This window comes from Myzus persicae, unplaced genomic scaffold (genome assembly GCF_001856785.1).
Source record: "Myzus persicae strain clone G006 unplaced genomic scaffold, MPER_G0061.0, whole genome shotgun sequence".
Classification (NCBI taxonomy): domain Eukaryota; kingdom Metazoa; phylum Arthropoda; class Insecta; order Hemiptera; family Aphididae; genus Myzus; species Myzus persicae.
The window spans coordinates 340,667-365,263 of NW_019101686.1; the positions used below are offsets into that span (position 1 = coordinate 340,667).

The 24,597-nt window shown below is 33.5% G+C and overlaps 1 protein-coding gene across 5 annotated transcripts in view; it reads left to right on the plus strand.

Annotated features, from left to right (window-relative positions):
- The window catches only part of LOC111030128, a 113,642-nt gene that overhangs the window by 49,217 nt on the left and 39,828 nt on the right, over window positions 1–24,597 (plus strand). For 2 of the 5 annotated variants that reach the window (XR_002604071.1, XM_022309489.1), the window contains exons 3-4: window positions 18,941–19,118; window positions 21,141–21,250. Coding sequence is in view for 2 of the 5 variants with exons in the window: in XM_022309489.1 (XP_022165181.1) it covers window positions 19,093–19,118; window positions 21,141–21,250 (136 nt within the window). In the remaining 3 variants the exon portion in view is untranslated. Of the gene's footprint in view, window positions 1–1,715; window positions 1,769–4,204; window positions 4,305–18,940; window positions 19,119–21,140; window positions 21,251–24,597 lie in introns of those variants that run through there. The other 3 variants (XR_002604072.1, XM_022309490.1, XR_002604073.1) reach the window with 3 other exon arrangements.

Here is a 24,597-nt window from a genome sequence, read left to right on the forward strand (position 1 = left end):
CCCCCCCCCCCCCCCCCCATAACCACCCACGTTCAGGGCTCGACCCCACAGAGAGTCGGCGGCGTTGGCGTTGTCGGTGGCTGTGGCGGCGGGGGCCGTTTATTGATTTCGGGACTTGGCGTCGTGTGTACCACGTATAACGCGTGTTTTTGGACCGTTGTAGTCCAAAGTACCGATGCGAGAACGACGACGTAACCCTTTTTCTGCAGTCTGGAGTTGGCCAGCTATCCGTTTCCCCCACCCCTCGACGTGTATACGCGGTCTAACCTTTTTCCGCAACCCTTGCGGCCGCCGGGCGGCAGCAGCTGAGCCGCCTTTGTTCGGTCGACCGTGTGTATACGCACGCACCCGAAATACCGGCCAGAGCGACGTTACCGGACGAAACACTCGTCGTGCTGCTGCAGTGTACATATTATTATTATTATTTTTTTTATAATCATCAACATCATCATCATGATGACGATGATGATCATCGTCATCCATTACTATTGTACTATTCGAGTCGGTAAAAGTTTATGTTTTTAATTTATTTACTTCCCCGAGACTAGAGAACGGATTTCGATTATTTTTTTTTTTATTATTATTATTATTTTGTACGTATTATACATAAAAGGCCGCCGACTAACAATGTCGAACCGAATTCTTCGGGCACTGATTAATTCCAAATCCACCCTCCGCCAACCATGCAGCCCCCCACCTCCCCCCACCACCACACCCCGTCTCTAATGTCGTCGTCGTCGTCGTCGTCATACTGCGGGGTCGTCCGTGGCGGGGCGATATTATTGAATTTTTCATTAAGCGCCCTCATCAGAGCTGTGTTATTGTGACCGAAGATAATCAAGGCGTGTAGTTTTTTTTTCTTTATTATTATTATTTTTTTTTTTTGTTATCGTCCCGGCCCAGAATAATTCCATACACAATTAAACGGAGTTCTTTCGGCCGGAGGGGTTCCGGAGCGGAAAATCGATGTGCCTCGATCGGGCTGCTGTGGCGTGGGGTGAGGGGGGTGAAAGAGATCGCCGCCGCCGCTTATGCTCTCGTCGGTATATTATAGCAGCGTGTACAGAGTTGTGTATTATATAATATCATAATATATAGTGCGGAGTATAGTCATCGCCATAGCTGTATATATATGTATACAGCTCTGTTCGGCGCTCGCGTAGGGAAATATTCCGAACTTGTTGCCAACAGCTGCCACGACTGTCGTCGAGCACAGAAGGGATAATATAATATAATAACGCGCGCGACCGGGCGGACGGGAACGCATTCGGGCGAAGGCAGAATATCCATAAATTCGCCGAGCGAAAACAAAAACGCTCGACGTTCTGTCGTCGTCGTCTCGTGGACACCGCGAACTTATCCAAAGCACGTGATATATACGTTTAAGTAAACCAACAATATGGTATTAGACAATATCAGTAGACAGAGTGGTTCCGAAGGGAGTGACGGACGCGTGGACGAAGAAATTCAAAGATTGTATATTCATCTATTGCGAAGATTTTTCTCGAAAAAGTTATCTTAATAAGTCAGCTCCATCACTCGTACCTTTTTGGCCGATCGCAAGCGTTGGATAGCACATTTATAAACGTCGTCGTCGTCCTCGTCGTCGGTGTGGCCCAGGAACAACTTTTCTCGTGGCAATGGTTTTTTTTTGGGGGGGGGGGGGGAAACAATATTATAGAGAGTCTTGATTATCGCCACCCCTTCTTTTTCAGACGTCACTGAAGCTCGTCGTCCCAAATATTGTTGATTGACGAAATCGAATTTTGTAAGTACCTATATAATATTATGGTTATTAGTAGGTACAATTATCACTAATTAATATTTATGATTATCGATAGGCCGGGTATAAATATAATAATTAATATACCTAATTTAACACAAACGTTCAACGAACTATATCAACCGACATCTGATGTTTCTATAAATGTGTTCAAAACTCAAACATTTTTTTTTTGTTTTCATATTAACTGGAAACATATTTAGATTAAATTTTTATTTTTGAAACAAATATATTATTATATTTGTTTTGTTGATTGTTCTTTATATAACGTCTATCAAAACTTAAAACAGTTATCTGATACCATTATTTGAGGGCCAAAATTAATCTACCACTGTGCTGGTTAGGTTAGGTTGATTGAATATTTGAGTGCGCTTTCGTTTTCGTATAATTCTGGACTTGCATTGACTTGTCATGCTACATACTTCTTATTTAAACAGATTTGATAATAATAAATACAATTGTCTATAATATCTAAATAGTATTGTAGCAGTATAACAATAGGAGTAAGTCTTTAGTAATAATATTGTTTGCTGCACATTACATTCCTGTAGTATAGGTATGTATAGTATATTATCCGAGGACTCGAAGCTGTGAAAGTTTTAGTTGTATTAAAGTTGGGGGGAGGGGGTTTAAAAATTATGCGTCTGCCCCTTCAGGATGATATTCTCCCGTATGAACTCTATTCGACCCTATTCCCCACTCACCGGAGCGACTGCAGCTGCTGTCGTCACGGTCGTCTCGATATATATTTTTGTCGACGGACGAAATCGTTTTGTCTCGTCGTAAATCATCAATGATAATAATATTAATGTAAATATTGTTATATATTATGCTATCGGTAGGCCGCGCATATATTATTATTATTATTATTATTATTCAACACGAACTGTACAACGAACTTTGATACGGCACACACGACATCTGACATTTCCGCGTATGTGTTCGCAACGCAACAAACCTTTGTACGCGTAATTGCAGAGTGTTTACTGACCGAATAAATACACTGCGCTCAGCACACGCACACGGGGCGACGGCATTAACATTACTATAAACGCAAACGATACGCCTATGTTATAACACAACATGTTAGATACACTCTGGTTCACACGCGATCGCTAATAATAATATATATATATATATATATATGTGGACTGTAGGTGCACACATGATAATATATTCGATTTCGCTCCCGCGGTTATTTGGTCTGAGCGCAGTTCTATATTATTATCATGTGCAAGTATAGGTACGCAATATAATATATATATATATATTATAATAATTAGGGCAGAGGACGCCTGTATGTATAATAGCGCTTGCATATAATATATAGTTATTGTTGTTGTTTCATGCTTCGACAAAGACAAAAGTGTCATTTTCGCTTGGGTATTTCATACTTTTAGACGTATGCATATTTTTCAGGTTTATTTTTACTTTTCGTGGCATGATATTTATGTTTTTATACCATTTGATTATATATTATGTAAAGCCTCCATAGCGGGTACTCTTGACGTATAGTCCGTGTCTTGTGCTTGATTATGTGAAATATGTGGTTCTTTTATCAGATGGTATTCATTGTATTTATTTCTAATTATTTATTGATTAAACAATTGGAAAAGATTGTTGAGTGCATATTTTTGTAATCATATTATATCAATGTTTTTTTTTTTTTATTGCATAAAGGCAAATCAATCGAAATCCGTTACGACACATCGTTGTCCTGCCGCCCAGTAGCCGCCGCACCGGCGATTGTCGAGTATCAATTAATAATTTTAAAGTATAGGTAAACGCTTTTCGATATCAATCGTTTTTTTGCAATAGATTTGAAAGACTGACATCAGATTAATTTTTATCCTTCCTAGTTTCGGTTCGAATAACGTTTTATTCCACACAAAGTAAAATAACTATTATTACAATATCATATAAAACTATGTTTTTTTTCTCTTCGTTTACAATTTTACCCTGTGGAAACGTTATGGTTCACATATACTTTACCAAAATGATTTCATAAAAATGTAAAAATGTGTTAATTATAAACGGTATTCGTTATCATATAGCATTAAATGATTCTGAAATCTGTTATGATGTATTTATATTACACGCAGTGGGAGTTCTTTTGAGGCATTTTGGACATTATTTTAGTAGTAGAAAAGTTATTTAATAAACATGAATAAACGTACCTATATTGAACTTGAAGACGTTTTATATGAACTAATTTTGTTTTTTTGTTTTAATTAAAATAATTTTACAAGTAAACATTTTTTCACATTTTAGATTGTGAATGAGGAGAGAGGTGCAGTATTACAAATTACAATGATGTGTGTTTTTATATATTTTTTTATTGTTTTTCGGTCAAACTTTTGGGGAAGTGAAAAAATCAAAAAGTTTCATGCCATACCTTTGTACGTTGAAAATGTAAAGCATCATATTGAACTTCAAACTTTAAAAAGGTCATTTTCAAATTTCTCAATAGTTGTCGAGAAGATCGTGACAACAGCAATGGAGAAAAAAACTGTAAATAAACGTAAGCAAGCGCCTGTTTTTTAACAACGACTTGGGTAAACAGAACTTCACTCAGAATCGTTTTTAGAGTACAATGATTTACATTTAGCCTGGGGGACCGAACATCTATTCTATATCACCACTTTAAGTCTAAAATCATGTATTCTCGTTTGACGATTCACTGCGAATAATATGCGCGTTTATTCGAAACAAATATTAATTCGCCCACACACAATACAACATGTAAATACGGTACGTTCAGTCACTATTAAAAAGCTATTTTCGTTGGTTCAAAAGTAGGTTTTTAATCTAGGCAGTATGAAGTACAATTTTTTTTAAATGTTTTTTTTTACAAAATTATTCATATTCAAAGTGAACGATTCGTATCCGATTGCGATTCCCTACACTAACTTTTTAATATGAGTTTAGCACTTTAAAAGTTTAAAAAGTTATATATTTCATTGTATTTTATAAGATGTATATAATCAATGAAAACCATACATGCGAGTATTTATTAAATATTAAGTACCTATACCCAAAGCCAATATTTAAGCCTATATCTCATAAAAAACCCGTGTGAACGTATTTAAAAAATCTATAAACTCTCAATAGCCAGAAAATTCTGCGCGAATTCGAAAATAATTTTTTCCTCACTTAAAAGTTTTCGCGGACGCCTTTTAATCAAAAGGTTCAATTATTAAACACCAATTATTATAGCATACTACGACTGTGTTAGAGGAATAAAAAAATCACATAAAATCATATTATATTAAACGCAGCCAGAACAATGAGAATTAATCATTGTTAGTTGTTACAATCTACTGCCGCCAGCATAATAATTGAAATACGAACAATTTCCGGTGGATCTCAAGCATTTTCGCTGTATCTCATTTGTCGTACGGCGATTCAATAATTAGATTTGGGGACCCCCATTGTTAACCAGTGTCGTTTAAATTAAAAACCATTCTTATCAATAAATCGGTTTAGGGATTCGAAATTGTTTTCCCACCGAAAAAAAACTACAAGATTATCCGTACGCCTTCGTCGTCGCCGTCGCCGTTTTTTTTTGCCCCTGTTTATTCGACCTCCGAATGCTAATGACCTCTCACTTCCTCCACTGCCGTCACCGCCACCGCCGCCGCTGCCACCCGGACGGAGATCCGACAGAGAAATCTTGGCCGGGGAGATGGGGAAAAAAAACCTTCCCATCATTATTTAACCCCCGGTTCGGGAGTCGAATTACCTTTGTTGCTTGCCTTTTTATTTTTTTTACCCACCTTCCACTCACCTCTCTTTTTCCCTCATCACCGCCGACTACTTTTTTTCCCCGCCGCTTTGTTACCGGAACCCAGAGTTATCTTGTTCTTTCCACGGCGTGGCGGCCCTTTTAATCTGCAAATTCACTTCTGATAACCAAAGTGTTTCTTTTTAAACTACCTCCGCCTGCGTTCTTCGCGGAATAGCAATGAGAACTGTTCGCAAACGTCGTTATACATACTTATGTATATATATATATTATATATACTATGTATATCGTTTAGTTTTAAACGTTTTAATATAATATATAATATAATATCGTTATCGCACCGCCAAATCTCTGCACCGGAATTAAAATATATAATACAATATATATACCAAGGGCGCTCGCTGAAATACAACACAGGGGAGGGGGAAAGTCAAAAATAAATTTAAATGTTCATACGATGATTAATTCAGGTAAAATGTTAAAATTATTAGTTCTAAATACTGATGCAATAATACAACATAATATCTTACATTCTATAACTTTATACTTTTATATAAAATACGGTTAAATACAATATAAGTATAACAATTAGTACATACAGGGATGGGTTAGAATATAGGGGAATTGGCAACTTTCCAGGTGGGCTGGTCTATGGAACTCGCTTAAATATTATTTTGAAACTAAGTGGCTCATTTAGGTGCTATAATTTTCAATTAAAAAAGTAATTAAAACTCTCTGGCGAATTAGGTGAATGCAATTAGAATAGTTTTTATGATTTTGGTTATGTTCTTCAACAAAAAAAATAATATAGATTCTGATGAAGTTATAGAACAATAAAATTCAATTACTTCACGAATTGATCAACTCTTTGAAATAATTAAATACATTAATTTGTTTGACTTTATGCATTAAATTGCTGCAGTATATAACTAAGAATTTATAAGTATTAAATTAATTTATGACTTAAGACTTGGTACTGAATTTGTTACTTTATTGTTTAAGCCAAAACGGGTGACAAAATAATTGTTGGTAGGTGTGCAAATAATGAAGATGACTATGAGAATTGCTTTTCATTAAAAAAGAAAAAAAGTTTATAATTAGCAGTTATGATTTATATTTCTAGGGTCAAAAAATATCACTAAACTGTATAGCTGAATACACCGACTATCTATAGAAGATACAAATAACAAAATATTGTCAGTTTTAAATCAACAATCAGAAATACATTATCTCGCTAATCGGATGAAGCCTAATAGCTATTTGAGATGAATAATATTATATGGTGTTCCATACCTAATAAAAATTCAATAGGAAGTCACGTAAAAGGCGTAGTTACCTATAGGCTATAGAGTATAGAATATAGATAGAGTACCAAAGGGTATGTGATTACGAGGTGTTACGATATGTTCATTCAGTATAAACTTCAGAAAACGTGAAAAAAAAAAACAAAAATAAAATAAAAAAAAAAAAAAAAAAAAAAAAAAAAAAAAAAAAAAAAAAATAAAAAAAAAAAAAAAAATTTTTTAAAAAAAAATTCATTTTTTACAAGTTAAAAATGATAATCGACAATAAATTAACGTTGGGCATGGACATCGACTGCGGGCGCCAGTTGCTAAATTATTATATGAAACATCCGCGAACCTATCATCGCGCCATCGTCCACGAAAGTCCGTCCAGGGCCACACGCACCTATATATGTATTATACGTATCGCATAAGGACGGCGACAAATAGATTTATCGCTTTCAACGGGTGCAGGCCATAAATCGGAGAAGCTCGGCGTGAGAGGGACGACGAGGCGTTGAACTCTGCAGGGAAAGTCTCCCGACGCGTATAAATAACGGTGCCGGTACGGGTTGATGCCGTTCATTAATTTAAGGCCCGCGGATACGGCGGCGCAGAGTATAGTCGAAGACCACAGAATCTCTCATCCGCCATCACCGGCGGTGGCCCATATATCCAATCTGGTTCCCCGGACACCACTTTGTAATGCCACCCGGCCGTCGTCGTACAGTCGTCGGGATGCTATCTCGCCAGCAACCCCTATTGCCAGCCACCCCTTCGCCAGCCACCCCTTAGTCGCGCTCGACCAATTATTATTGTGGCGACTCACGTGTGTAGCGCACGCATTTTCTCGACACCGCACTGCACCTCCACCGGACCCGCAGGTACATAATAATATTATTGTGTTCAGTGCAGGAATAAATCTCCTCGTACTTACTCGCTCTTCCGGTTTCCCTCGAAATCGTCTACAACTCGTCTATTACGCTCTTTTCTCATTTGGCATGCGACAATCCAGTAATGAATGAAGTAGGTACCCATGAAGTGTACGCGATGCGTGAGAGTATAATCTGAAAATGTTGAGAGCAAGCATATTATGTCATATTATTTCTCAATTCACTCAAAACAAACTCACAAAAGACATTATCGTCTGACAAAAGTGTGAACATGTAGGAATTGGATTGAACGTGTTAACAATTGTACTGTACATGTGTAAAATATTAAAAAACATTATTTAGTTTATTGTATCTATATAAATAATTACCCATATTCAAATAACACATATCATGTCGACTCTTTTTCCCTTACATATAATAATGGTTAATAATTATTGTGACCGTGACGTACATTTTCACGCGATTAAATTAATGAACCGCATTTAACTGCAAAACATTTTGTTAAGAGAAATTTAAATAATCTACTTTGTCATACAATTAGCATAAAATTCAAAATTAAATATTTTAAACCTTAATAATATCCGGTTTTACGTTTCTCAGACTCTTGGATGAGAGGTGTGAAGACGTGTAGTATTCAAGTTTCGAGTTTGTGTATTCAGTTTTCGTAATGATTTACTTTCCGAGAATAATGTATAGTATAAGTACTCATATATTAGTGACGACCTAGAATACGTGTATTTTATTTATTTTTGAGCAGATTTAAGATTTTCCGCAGCAAAGTGCTTAAGTTTTTATTCCACTTACCTACATATAAGTTCTTTATGAATCTTTTTTGGATTATCAGAATACTATGTCTTAGACTAGACACTGTATACAACTGACTGTCAGGGGACACGGGAATATGGGAGGCGATCTCAATTCTGTATCCCTGAGTCAGGTCCACAGTCCCCGGGCCTTTGCATACGGCCAGCTTAGGCATTTATGCACCTTCTTCGAGATTAGGTTAAGTTAGTTGTGGACTTTTGCCACGGTTGATATAGCAAACTGATGCCGTCACTCGCCGTCACCGCATAGTGACTAGGATTGGCGTTGTCACGCATGGGCAACTTACCACGAACCACTTCCGGGGTTTTCATGGCCAAATTCTGCACCCTGTTGGAGATCATGTCCACTAACGCTTCCATCGTCACTAGTTCAGCGCACAAACGGTGACTGCATGTCCGGTGTAAGATATCCTGTCTGCTATGCTTACTAAAGTCACATTATTTCGTGAAACGGAAGGTCAACGTGAAACATGTGCCACGTAGCATTTTCGTCGCTCTGATGACTTAGTTTGACGTTAATAGTTTTATTTGTGATTTACGTGTCATAACTGTTTCATGATAAATATACATTTTTATAATGATTGTATATTATCCCCCTCCTTCAAATTATATTAACTATCGTCTATCACGATATATGCGATGTCAACATTTTACCACATTTTATTGCGGGGGCGTCCCTGTACAATTTTCCACCCTAGGGAACCGCCTAAGATGCCTCTCGCAAATATCCACTCTTCCAGTCCACAGTCCGAATTCTGTGTAATAAATCGTCATTTCGATCACTAGGTCCGTTTTGTTCGACATAAACTTTAAAAAAAAAAAAACCAGCAATTCTTTTGTAATATTGCGTATTATATATATTATAGGTACCTATACCTACGTGTCATAATGATGATTCTCCGTTACGACACGATTGTTTTTAATTCTCAATCTTTAATCAAATTGTTCGTAACTAACTCGAATACCATTCAATTCTCCTTGGACGGTGTTTCGTCCGTTTTCCCACCACATTTTATTTTGTTGTACATACACGCATGATGCATTTATGTACAAGTTGCTATAGTAGCGACCTACATTGTACCGCTGACAAAAAACTAACGTGGTGCATTGGGCGTGTAATAATTTATAACCTACTTACACATATTCTAATGAGGAAAATTCGTCATATAACGCATTCGGGTTTACCGGCGGCACTCTGCACACAGCGCACATCGCGACGATTCAGCCGGTATAATAGTGTGGGCCCTTCGTGGGTCGCTATACGCCACCCACGCCACCCACGGCTCCGAAATGTCTTCGGGGTGTTTAATAACCGATGTTCACCGCGCGTTAACGTGCATTGCAAACGCAGTTTCAGCGCCGTAACCTACCCCCGCGCGCGGGTCCCGTCTAGTTTTATAGCTCACAAAAGTTTATTGGAGCTTAACGTTCGCTATACATACAAAGCGCACCGCCGTATCGCTATTTACACGTCTGTTTGTCTTCATTAACGAGTCTTAAGTTTGCCCCGGCTCGGCGGCACCGTTGATCAGAGAACAGGCCCTTTGCAGCATTTTAAACCGATTTCTCCCTTTTTTGGATTCCCCGCGCTCCGTACAGTCCCGTTCACCCCGCACGCAGCCTTCAAAAGCAACGTTTTACGACTTTGCGTCTCACACGTCACATAAATACGCGTATAAGCCGTGCTGTTTTCAGTTTGATTATAATATGTAGTTTAGTCGGTTATATTATTACGTACCTATTATTATATGTTTATACTCGAAATTATTCGGTTCGCAGTACCATCGATATTAAACGAGCAGTATAGGTATGCACTGCAGGTCACCGTGAAACTTGTATTCTTTTGAAATATTTTACTATTAACGTAATTGAATTTAAATTTGACCTGGATTTCATTTTTTTCGCATTATGTAATAATATTAAAATTTATTTACGTTTCGATTTGGTTTCCTACATTTTTTCCTGTTATAAGATCCTTCAGTTATCGTTAGCGATAAATCTATAAGCTATCTAGACGAACAATATAACTTATAAGCTATAATATCTTTTAATATATCGTCTAATATTATTATATACTTATGCATATTGTAAAATATATGTTATGATGGAGCTCGTCGTTTTTTCTAAAATTATTCAAGGTACTTACTTACTGCAGTTGTAATATAATATAATAGCCATGCAATCAAATTTTTTATATACAGTATTAATAATAATTTATTGATGACAACATTTTAACAAGATTACAAAAGATAAAATACATCATTTTGGAATACATTCATTTTCCATTGTATATTTCTTTCAAATTGCCTAATATCTATGTACAGCGATTTAACTAACAAAATAAGTAGCCAAATTAGATTATGTGTTAGATTAAAATAATTAAATAGATCATAATATTATAATCAATTAAAATGTCACTTAAAAAGTTTCAACTATTTGTTCGTAATAATATGTATGTGATTAGTATTATCCTATTACATATTAACATATTAGTCAAATAATACTAATATAAAGTATAATACAAGTTCTGCAGATCCATGAACGAAAATAAATTTAAAATTGACCGTTTTATCTTAAAATTGTGTAGAAAACAAATCATTTAGTTCACAAATAAATACAGAATATGAGTAAAGGTTATAATTGTTTTTAATTGGATAGAAGTGACTCACATTTATTATTGAATATAATGTGACATATCAATTAGTACCGCTGTTATAGTAGTTATAATAATGATCAGAAGACCATTTGACTAATTATAAACTGACGTTTTTGGAATGACATGAGCTGAAATTAAGTTAATTCTGTTTCCAACGTGATTTAATAAGGTGTATTATATGTTTATAAAGTTTATAACACTCAACTTTTGATAAAATGAAGAAGACAAGCTGAGGAAAACTTTGATAAAAATACTTTAGAAGTGTGGATATTTAGGGTAGTACTTGGGGGATTTAAAAGTTTTCTAAATTATTTAAGATGTTTAACCCTTTCTTGTAGTTACTTGTAATTTAAAATTAGTTAAGGAAATATGCATAAATGAAGCGTTTGGCTTCATAAAACTTAAATTTGTGTTTATATACGAATTTATAATTTGTGATTTACCATGAACTTTTATGATTAATTATAACTTATAAATTCTAATGTATGTATCATATTTTATTATTTTATTTTGTGTAATGTTGAATAAAATAAATACAAATATGGGTGGAGAAAGAATCAAGATAAAAATTCAAAATATAACGTGCCTATTAGTAAACACCAACTAATGATATATTTATTACATATTTGTATAATAAAACATAGAAATGTGTTATAATTATAACCATAAAATACCATAATAGTATATTATAATGCGCTGGAAAACTATTTTGACGTCACACAGATCGTATGAAAAGTTAAGACATACACGACGGTTATAACTTATTTCATCATCATTTGAATTGGTTTTTATTTTTGGATATTAAAGTAATAATAATTTTTAAAACACAAAAACTTAATTTAAATAACTACTCTGAAAATTAATCATGTGATTTTTGGTTTACAATTTAGAACACTATACCGTTAACAAATTGGGCGCTGCGTGAACTTTTATTTTTCTAATTAGAAAATAATTCTCAAATTTTTTATTTTTTTTTATCAATTTAATTTATTTATGACGTTTTTATCGTAATGCGAGATTTGTAATAACAGATAATGAACAACAACTTAACAGTTTGATGACTTTTGTGCTTGAAACAAAATAACAATTTAATATAGTTAATAAGTTATTACTAATAAAGTAATAAGTAACAACTATGTAATTTTAATTGCAAAGACAGGTATTCATATTTTATGTTTGAAAATAATAATTAAAATAATGTTCATTTAGTTTTGATTAATTTTCAATATTGCTAAATCGACGTCAATTTATGTTTGTTTTGCAATGTTATAACTACCGTTTTCAAAATTCAGTCGACTATTATGGTCTGTTACAGCCTAGTAAAAAACTCAATTTTAGTACCTGCATATAGTCTATGAGTAAAATCACAGAAATTCTAGAGAGTAGTAAAGTTATACTTTTGTCAGTTGGCGAAATCTGTTTTGTTTTTGTGTACTTTGAATAATATAATTTAATTTAATTTACATTCGATTTTAAAAATAAAAATATTTTTTTAAAATTTAAATGGACAAAATGATAGTAATATGTTAAATCTTGAAAGTATTATGTTTCAACTTTTCACAATTGTTGTATTATATATTTTAAACTACAACTCGTAAAACAGTATACGCAATACGCATTTAACGTTTTGTCTAATATTATGTTGAACGTCAGCTCAATCAGTGACTGCTAACATGTACTTAAAATTAAAATTAAAATATATTATTTGTTTTTATAAACATAATGTTTTGTTACTATTTTGCCTTTCTAATTTCATTTTGGACCATATAGATAATTCGTTTGATAAAGGCTGGTAAAATAATAATAATGTATTATTATTTATTATAACTTCTAAATTTATATTATTCATTGGACCGCGCCCCGGGACTTTCTTCCGCTGCTCTAAACCGTAAAAATACCTATGTTTTTTATAAAAATATTTTTTCACCATGATGTAGTATTCTACCGACTCCCGTTTGCAGGAAACTCGTCCAAAATAATATTTTTTAACGAACGGGGTTCGCAAGCTGTTACGCTTTGAAAGTTTGCGGGAGCCGACGACTGCGATCGGGACGTGCATTTAAACGGCTGCAGAGGTTGAATAATGTTATTTTTTCGTCTTCCCGCCTCCGTTGGCTTAGACTTAAACGAACACAACACTATTATATCATATATATTTTATTGTTATCGCGTGAACGCTTTACGCAGCATACTTCGAGGGTCGCGCGCGTGAAAAAAAGACGTCGTTTGTTCTTTTACCATTTACGTTATAAATTATAATCCGTTTAACCACGCGTATACCGACGACCGGGTTCGGTATAATAATATTTTTATAAATATATTTCCTCAGCAGGAAAACCATGTAAAAAAACACCACGCGACATTAACAAGGGCGGAGGGGTATTTTTATTGCAGCCGTTCGTTCTCAAGTAATTGCTTGTAGTCGAATTATTAATATATTATTATATACATAAGTTCAGAGGATATAACACGCCACGAAATTGATTAGTTCGATTGCACGTTTGAAAAAAATCACAGTTTCCAGAAATTACGTTTTAAGGAGTTCATGTAGGGTGGTGGACCTGGGGCTGGGCAGCGTACATTTTTTTGGGTATCTATGCATTTCTATAGAACAACAATGTTTTTTTACATTAATCTTAACAAACATACAATCACACAATGTATTATGTAACGGCACCTTATTTGAATGATCGCCGAGTAATATGGTAATACGAGTTATATGGGATTTAGCAGAAAAATGACTATTATGAGTCATGAAAATCTAATACAAGAACTTTATCTATATAGTGCTAGACGAGTTTACTTTTTGTAGCATATCCAATTGCTTTATAATAGTTATAGGCTATTATTTGTTATCAAAAAAAAAAAAAATTAGTTAAAATTAAAAATGAGAATTTCAATAATCCTTATACTAGGAAGACTTTGAAAGCGACTAACATATAAGAAAAGAAACGTTTAGAAACTCTGAAAGTGATAATAATTGCAGTGAGGATGATATTCTATTTGGAAGCCCGGGGAACGGAGGATCATCGAACAGCGGCGGCGGCTGACAACATTCGTTAGTGAATAATAACAATAATAATAATAAGAATGAGAAGAAGAAGAAGCATATAATATTTATAGGTACTCATCTGCATGGTTGTACTTGGATTATCATATAACGTTTGCCTTTAATAATGTGCTTCTTCGAAATCCGGCCACCACCAGCAGCAGTTATAATAATATTAATTCCGTTTTTATACGACGACGACGATGACGATGACGACGATATTTCACCGCAGCGGTGGCGTGTAATACGCGCTGGAGACAATTTCGGGGCAGCGATTTAGGAATGCGCGCGTACCGCATTTGTCAAACGCCGCGCTCGTACGTGTGCATAATACGCTCTCAACCCTCTGTCCGGAATTCCGGTCCGCAGTCGTATTACACACGCGGTGTGTACGTATCGTTATGTGTGTGTACACGCGCACAGGTCATTTGTTTCGGAAAACCGTTTTCCACGACGGCGACGATAATAATTGGGTGGCGTAATATTTTCCGATAAGTCGTTCGGAAGGGTTGGGGAGGGGGGTAGACATGGTTTCCGCGTATTCGTCGATCTCGTTTCACAACCCTTCTGAATTTCTTACTTGCACGGTTTCGTCCGAAAAAATATGACCCCATAGTAATATAATATAGGTAAATACCTGACCAACTCCGTCACTCCGGCCGTACCAGATTTAAATGCAATTTGCGTTTTTGATCGTATAATATGCTCCGAAAAATTGTTTCATAGATCAAAGAAATTATTAATCAAACTTTTAATTCGCGAACTTTTATAGTTTCAATAGAAGTTTTTTGAATATTTAATGCATTTTTTAAAAATATTTTGAGTACACTTTGAGTATATTTTTCAAGAATAGATGAAATTTTATGATGTAATTTGCCATAAATAAACTGTCGCTAAATTAATAAAAAAATAATAAAAAAGTCAAAATGTAATATCTTATTTTGTCTTATTATTTGTATTTGTATTACATATTATGTTTTTACCTATGCAGGAGAAGAAAGTGGTGGCTACTCAGGAGTCTAAAAAACAAAATTGTCATTACGTGCTTGCAGATATATGAGTACTTTTATAGTTTTATTGTATAAGACAGTTTGATATAATACAATATAGACAAGTTGTTTTATTTATGTCTTTCAACAATCTCGATAATTCCAAATCGGTTTGATTTGTTCGATAAAATAGGCATTTGTATTCATCATTATTCATCAAATTTAAATTTAAAAACTATTCTTTAGGGAATTATTTTAAATTGTGTTATATTATAAGTGTATTAAAACATATTTTTCAAAGACATTAATTATCTTGTTTTTTTATGTTATTTTACATCCATTTTTAATCATAATGAATCAAATACTACATAATATTCCAATAAACCATTTTATAACATTAGGTGTACTTTTAATATTTATACAAAATAATGTATTCATATCGTATTGTAACGTAAAAATATAAGTATGTAGGTACCTACCACCTAATAGCTGCTACACTGGTATTTTAATAAAATAAATATATTTTTTTTTGTCAGGGAATAGAATTGAATTTTCGTCTGCATCGATAAATGCATCGAAATTTTTATAAAAATATTTTACTACAAAAGGAGCACTCAATACATCACTAGACCTATTCTGATTCCAAGAGCGACATGCGTCTTAACATAATATAACTCTTCTTTTTGTCTTTAATATAACTTTTCTTGCAAGTATTGCCAGGTTATTGTGTCAGTTCTATAAACCTATTTTGAACAATAATTTGTTCGAATTTGTCCATGGATCTACTACAAATTGTTATTTATTGTATCAGTTAGGTTTACAACATTATATGTGACTTAAATGTGACACTTTCACGTGTGTGAAGGTGGCCTTTCAAAGATTAATTGCACGCAATCCTAGTTTTCAAGAATTTGGAAGTGCAATTTATGACAAACATTGAATATTTTAAACAGCCCTTAAATGTTGGTCCAGAAAGTCCAAACCGGTATCGAAACATTCAAAACATTGTAAGAATTCACAAGTCAGTTCCTCGGCGGTCAGGACGAGTTTTCAAAGTCTTAAACCCAGACCTTTAATGTTCCGAATTCCAGGAATGGGAATGCACACTCTTGCTTACCACAGCAAATATTTAGAGATTGGTATAGTAGTCTTTCTGAATAATCGTGTTAATGGGCTGTGAGTGAAGTCTGTCCTGGTATGCAAAAACCTTCGATATCTGCCATAATTTGCATTTCAAAATTTTAAAAATATACTTGCGAATTCCTGAAAACTGTAGCGAAGTTTTTGAATGAAGTCGAAGAGCCAACTTTAGGGTTGTGGTTATTATATTATTATTAAATAATAATAAAAATAATAACAATATTAATATTTTTTAAATATTTAAAATATCTACGTACAAGTTTACTATTTTATAATACGAACATACGCGAATCGACCAAGTACTGCAGACTGTTTCGCATATTATAGATATGTATAAGGCGTCCCTGTACTACTGTAACGTACTTATGTGGTTAGGACTGGGGAATGACTAATTAAATATAAAATATTATGCAGGGAGAATATTGGGACTCTATAAATTGGAATATATGTAATTACAGTACCTTAATAATAACCTAAACCAGAAGCCGATAGATAATAATATAAGGATCTTAAAGATACTTAAATGACCAAGACTCTGTTACATATTCAGTTGTATTGCCTGCTAAAAATCTATATTGATGTCTTAAATATACCTACAGTCGTACTGATAACTGACTGTTCTTACATAGTGTCAACATATTATCATATGACACGGCTCAAGCGGGTTTTCATAACCACCTCCCCCCGTCCCCCCCAAATACTCACTTTGGATAAGCCACTGACGGTGTGTATTGGAAATTATAGGTCTTACAGTTAATCGAGTGTGAATATATAAATATATTGTTGAATAGGTCAGCATAGTTGATCGTGTCGAGTATGTGATGTAGATCTTATATAATATTATAATAATATTATACTGCGTTAGGTGTTAAGTGGCATAAGTGTTGCACAACGATAATAATATATGATACACGTCGAGGTGACGTCGAAAATTATTATGATTATTTTAAGGACCAGTGATGGCATGTGTGCAGCACAAGGATAATAATAATATGAAGGATTATAATACGAACGTGCTCGTCCATATGTATATATCGTATGTGTTTTAATATGACGTTTACAGGATATAGCTGGTACAAACTATTCCACATATCATATAGACGAGTGTAAAACCTACCGTATTACGTATACGGTGGCGTCGAGAATTATTATAATATTATTATACATATCATACGACATGTATACACATACACCCCCGGCCAGCCGCTCTCGCACCCCTTAATTCGTACAAATGACGCAGGCCCCGCGACCCCGAGATGGCAAATTAGATTCCGCGCGCTACACCTAAATATGTATGTTCATATATATGCTCATAAATTTTGCGTCCCGGGTCGGTCTATACATATATGTACGTCGCATTGCCACCGTCTAATTCAATAATAGAATCATAATATTATTATTACTATTATTCGCACTTCCGGTGCGTGGTCTTCGCACCGTCAAAGCTTCGGACCGCCGCTGCGGTAACTACACGAGTGCGAAATGATTCCGCAGCGGACTGCGTCCTCGCCCTGCAACAGACCGACACCGTAATATTATTATTTATCCCAGATTATACGTTTTATATTCAGTGGTGTAAGTGATCGTGGGGGGGGGGGGTGTTATTTTTTTCTCATTTTCGTTTTCCGTCCCCCGCCTCACTTATATCTAGTCCGAAAAAAATGCATCCCCTTGAAAAAATTACACTTAAAAAGTGTGTGCATATTGTAGTGGTTTTTATCAAAACGGTCTTATGCTTTTTATCTTGACTCCTTCAGATTAATAATATAAAATATAAAAATACTATACATTTCATTATTTTTTCAAGATATGATAATATATTAATAAGACGTTAAATATTTATTTGCATTACCATAATTAATGTATCTCTTAATTAAGCTACCTCTAAACATTATTTAAAATTGATTAAATCTGTTTTTTTTTGTTTCAGTTCATTTTATTATTATATAATTTTTATTTTCAAAAGATCTGATAAATAACAGTTTTTTTTTTAATACTTTACCTTCTTGATTTTAAATTAGCATTGTTCATATTATACTATTTTATTGTACTATAGCGAGTGTCAAATATTATTTTTTTCTGTCGTGACAAAAATATTCACACCCACACACACGCGCAAATATATATTACAATATACAAGCAATTCGTTGATATTAATCGAATAATTGTTGTTTTTCTCTAAATTATCTTGTGTTACTTAGATCGCCGATTGCATTTAATCATAATATGTAGGGCGATTGTTTTGATAGCAAACATAATCTTTCTATTCAAGAAATTATACTTTTTGAGATTATTTTTTAGGAGAAATTTGAGATGTGCATGGGAAGTTCAAACATTTTATATTGTTTGACTTTTGCACTAGTATGCACCATAACCGATAATTTTAACCTTTAAACGTGGTAGCTATAATAGACTGCTAAACCTTTAGGATTGTAATTTAAAAGATTTCATAATAATTCAAGATGAATAATTTTATAAAAAATGTTGATGTAGAAAACTAGAAACATAGATTATTAGAAATAGTTAGAAATAGAACAGTTTTTTATTTTATTAATGTGAATTTTAATTTTAATTTTAGATTAGCTGAGTGGAGTAGTAAAGAGAGACCGCGCAGATGTTATATGTTACGTTATATAACTTCACTCGTCCAAACTTTTAAATGCTTATTAATAAAAAATTATTCTGCTTCCGTTCACGAAATAAAAAACAGCTGCCAATCAAAAGTTGATAATGGGTTCACCGACAGATGACATAAGGTTAGAAAAAATAAGGAAAATTGTATTATATCTTAAATTGTACAAAACTTTTTATACTTTTCGAAACGATGAGTTCTCACTATACCAAACAATGACCTGAATTATTGACACAATGATATTATAATATCGTTACTATAATAATATTATTACGTGTATTTATTCTTATGTCACGTGTATCGAATTGATATTTTATTTTTATTAACTTTCTTTACTTCTGATCGCCTTTTCCCAACACTTCTCCCTTCCGCCAGAACGAAGGCTAACAATGCAATCAGAATCCATTCAAAAAAGGGTTGCCAATGACGAATGTATACAACGAGTTTGCGACATTCGTAAGACTCCTGCCATCCAATCATCAGCCTATACTCACCCTATTTATGTGTGCGAACTTATTTCTATAGACATCGGTGTCAGTATCGCATGTCTATAACTTAATATTAAAATATTTTACAATCGAACCGAGGATATCCACACATTCATAAAAATATGAGAATTTTATTTATTTCAGAAACGATTATTATCAATTAATTATTAAAAAGTAAAAAAAAAGTCGAAAGTACGTCATGTAGGTAATACTAGATAATACTACATAAATAAATATTCTTTTAAACATACTTTATTGTTTATGTAATTATTAATTTACCGTACATATATCAGTTGTGATAAATTTTATTTTGATTGTGGAGTGGATATACCTTAATATAACTATTAGAATACTTTCTGACAGAAATATTTTATAGATTTCATTATGGTAACTTAAACTTGAACTTTTAATAAACGTAAATATTATGTACGTTGAATAAACTAATAATACGATTTAGTTGTAATACTTAAGTTGAAAAAATCCAATAAGGGGAAACAGATAAGATTTATTTTTATACCTAGAAAATCTGTGATGCCTATTGGCTGAAGCTTAAACTATTTTATATAAAAAAATATATGTATTAATACTGTAATACTGTACTATTCAAAGTAATATAAGAAATTTAAAATATCGATATTGAACTTTTCTGAAGTAAATTTATTTAAAGGATTTATATGCAAAATGTTTAATCTAGAAAATTGGAGAAGAATCATTAAGCAATTTATTTTCTAAAATGTTATCTTATAAAATTAATAATTATAATACATTATTACACATCAAAATATACTAGAATGATTTTATCATAATTTTTAACAAATAAAATTAATAGTTTTTTTATCATTTCAAGATATATATTAGGTATTATTATTTTATATAGATGCCTAGTTTAAATTTTTGAATGACAATAAAAAAATTTAAAAATCACAAAAATTATAAATGCTCAAAATATAGGTTCACCTGCATGTGATTTATCACGTATGTGATCCATTCAATGTAATCATTGTTTTGCTAGATTGTATTACTAGAAATTTTCATATTAGAAACTTTGTTCAAATTATTTATGTAAAAAATTCTCATAAATTGAGTTTGAAAAGAGTTATTTTTAATGTGAACTTTTGTGAATGATGAGTGAAATAGAAAAAATGATGCATGAGCACATACGTTTGTAGCGAGACCAGCCGATTTCGTGTCTTTAGGTTAGGTTAGGTTAGGTTAGGTTATTCAAAATCTATGTAAACAAGTGTATGTTATTCTTATTTCTAAACAGTGGATAAATGAAATCTGCATATTGAAATAATATTAAAACACAATTATAATTGTATGTTACCTTAAATTGCTTTATATGAAAATTGTGATTTCGACAGTTATACGAAGTATAGTTGCATATTGCGTACGATTAGGAAACGAATAGCATGCATATAACGTAGATACTACATCTGTACAAAACATAATATTATTTGTCAACAATGAAAAATATATACTCCTCGCGTATTGTAAACGGATTCTGTACAGTATTTTACTTACTTTACCATATAGGTAGGGAGGTAATATGATGCATAATTTTGGGGACGATAAAAGCGTGTGATGAAAATATTACGCCATGTGGTTTGTTACCATATGTTTGGTTTGAATTATAATGTGTAGTTTTTTTGTCGTAGGTACCTGGTACACTTTGAAAACGAAGCCCTTTACAAATACAGGTCACGTCCGAAATTCTCTATTGAAACTATTGGACTAAGGAGCTTGCCTACTACCTATACATATACAGGTATGTACGTACTTGTACTTCGTATATTTTGTAATAGCCGCTATGCACATCATAATAATAACAACAATGTGATAGCCGGTAGTCGTATTATAATATTATCATAATACAGTGAATGTGCGGGGATCAGTATGAATGGAGAATACGACGAATAAAATATTACGGCGGTGGTCGAGAGTAGAAAACCGTATAATATGGTATATATAGGTATCTATAGAGGATACAATGAAGGGATTAAATATACATATAACTCGCGTGAGTCTTGACCGCTTTTTTTAAGTTTTAATTATTCGTGAATACGATTATTTTATTTTACGTACCTATATATTATAAACTCGACATGTGAGCGTCTCCTTAGGAGTACCTACGTTTAATAAAACCAAATCCGAGCAAACGGCCGGCTGAATGTGATGAGATAAATGGAAAAAAAAACGTAAATCAGCCGTAGGTGAATAATATAAAAAAGAAAACTCATCGAAAACCGCTGACGCAGTAATACTGACACGTATTCTCCAGACAAAGGTTTAAGCCTTTAAATAACATGCATTATTTAATTTAATTTTTTATTTTTAGCATTAACTACAAAGGTTATTAGATCACGTAAATATTTACATTTTTATAACACTATACTTTTTAATTTTTTTAACATAGGATGTTATGTTGAGGAGGTTTGTAAATGGACCAATTACTTTATACAAATCGCCCGGAATGTTAAATTCATTTCTGGATCCGTCGAAGTTTGGGCAGTAGACGATGGTGTGCTTGATTGAGTCTTTTGTGTTGTATGTTGGGTATAAGGGTGGATCTGTCTTTGCCATGCGGTGCCCATGTGTGAATTTAGAGAGGGCCAATTTTCAGTCGATTGAGATTTACCCAATATATACTATCATTATTACAGTATAATATAAAATTATAATTTATTTAATGGTATCTATATCCTATTTAATATATGTATAATATTTATAATACATCGAAACGGGGCGTATCTGGCTTTCGTTTCCACGAGTCCGACGACTTCGGACGACTATACAATCGACTCCTCCACAGCCTTTACAGGTATACGTGCATTATTATAATATTAAATAGTCATAATGCACAGTATAGTCATAGGCCGGATTATGTGAATCGCTCCAATCGCGTGCGTGCTTAGGTCATGGTGGTGTTAACCTAGTCACTCACCATAAAATCAAGCAGAATATGATAATGGCCTTATTGCGCCTCCCAGACACATATACGATGCAAGTATATTATTATGACGTATAGTATATATTATACAGGTCGGACCACGAGAATAGGGCCACAGATAAAAGTGGTATGTCTGTATATTTTTGTATCCCCACTCCCGTGGCCCACCCTTAGCTGTATGCAAATATATACTTGCACGTACTAATATATAGAATTGTATACTTATATTATAGTGGTGCGTATTTTGTCAACCTTTCGTTGTTTTTGTCATACCTCGTTTTAACGCACCCGGAAGCGTTTTAACGGCAAGTGGCTGGCGCGGCGAGCTAAAGGATTGCGCGACTTCGAGTTTGCCAGCCGAAATTAGGGCTTCCGCGGATTAATGCGCGCTGGGTACATATATATGCGTCGCAGCGGCGGGGACACGAAAGTACGCGCTAAGTACACGACGACGAAATGTTTAAAGACACTCTTAAGCCCGACGAATGGCGTATAAATATTCATACATATATATATATATATATATATACCTACCTATGTATACGCATAGAACGAGGGAGAGAGAGAGGCCGAGCGGTGACGGAAGAGAGACAAAAGCCTGGCGGAAGGATTAGAACCCATCAGCATTTTCACTCTCTCACACACACACACACACACACACACACTTACATATATAATATAAGCATAGCTACTATACTCTCCTGCCCCGTGTATATACAGTATACATATAATAAGTATGTGTGTATATATATATGCGCGATACTTCGTTGCTATATCGTTCGTTCCTTTTCTACGTCGACGTCCCTCCGCATCTGTTGTCGTTGCCGGCTTGTGTTTTAATCGCTCAAAACCCTGCAATGGCTGATAAATTGCGTGCCACCTAAACCCTTTCCACTCCCACTCATCCCCCTCCCCATCGTTCCACTAACCCATTGCCGTACGCAACTCCGTTGGGGTTTTCCTTGGAAATATCACCTATATATATATATATATTAGTTGGGGCCAAATAATAATTATCGTCTGGTTCGACCGTGACAAAAGGGTTTCGTTAAAGAAACAACGGGAAAGATTGTTAATACTTTTTACGCTCCCTCACGAATGCAAATCTAAAAAACGAAATAAAAAAAAATAACGCTACACCGATAATTTATACCGTACTCTCGTGCTTGGTTTAAAGAAAAAAAATAAACAACAAATCCGAACATTAATCAAGACGGTTGAGTTGGCAAACGAATAAAATACACGTTTTTGACGCTCTTCTCCGGTGTACGAATCCAATGACTATTGTAATTTACTCATTTAAGAATATTATAATATGAACCGATAAAATAATTAAGTACGCACGTGGGTCGATACTTAATCGATCGTTATGATATTATTTCGAGTAGGCGTATCAATAAATTAATATGTTTGTTTAGTTGATTTAAAAACTCAAGCGGGAGATACATTTTAACTTTACTTGATGAACTATGAAACGGTAAGTCGTAGACTAGCTTATTAATATTTTTATGACTTTAAGAATTATTATCATCTCACTAAACTAAGTTTGTCGATTATTTTAAAAACCTTGAGTTTAAAAATGTTTTATAGTGTATTTTAAATATTAAAAGTTATTTTCACAAATATTCGGCCATCCAATGATGTACCAAGAAATTATGAGTAAAGTTAACTTAATAATTTGCATTTCACGCTTGTTTAAGTTATTTTTATAATCGTATATAATATACAGTAAATGCAGTAAAAAAAAAAAAAAAATGCTAACTATAAATTAGTTGAAGAATGTATTAGTCCGACGAAGAAACTTGTAAAAATAATAATTTATATAATCGTAATTAAAAAGAGCTACATTTATCTTTCAGTTAATTAAACAAAAATGTTGTGGTTTTTGACCCTTTAATATCTAAAGTGAAGTCGGTTCCTTTAATAAATATTCATTTAATTTTCAAATATATGGTCCGTTTTATTACATATACATTACACAAATTGATTCTGTTAATTCAAGAAAAATAATAGGTATGTATACACCTTTGTTTTACTTAGTTGCAATTAATTCAATTACCTATAAGAGTTTATTGGTATATTGTGCATCGAGTTATCATCTGGCATTATCCAATCTAGTTATCTATTTTTTAATATCATATTGGTAATAATAAATAATTTTAAAT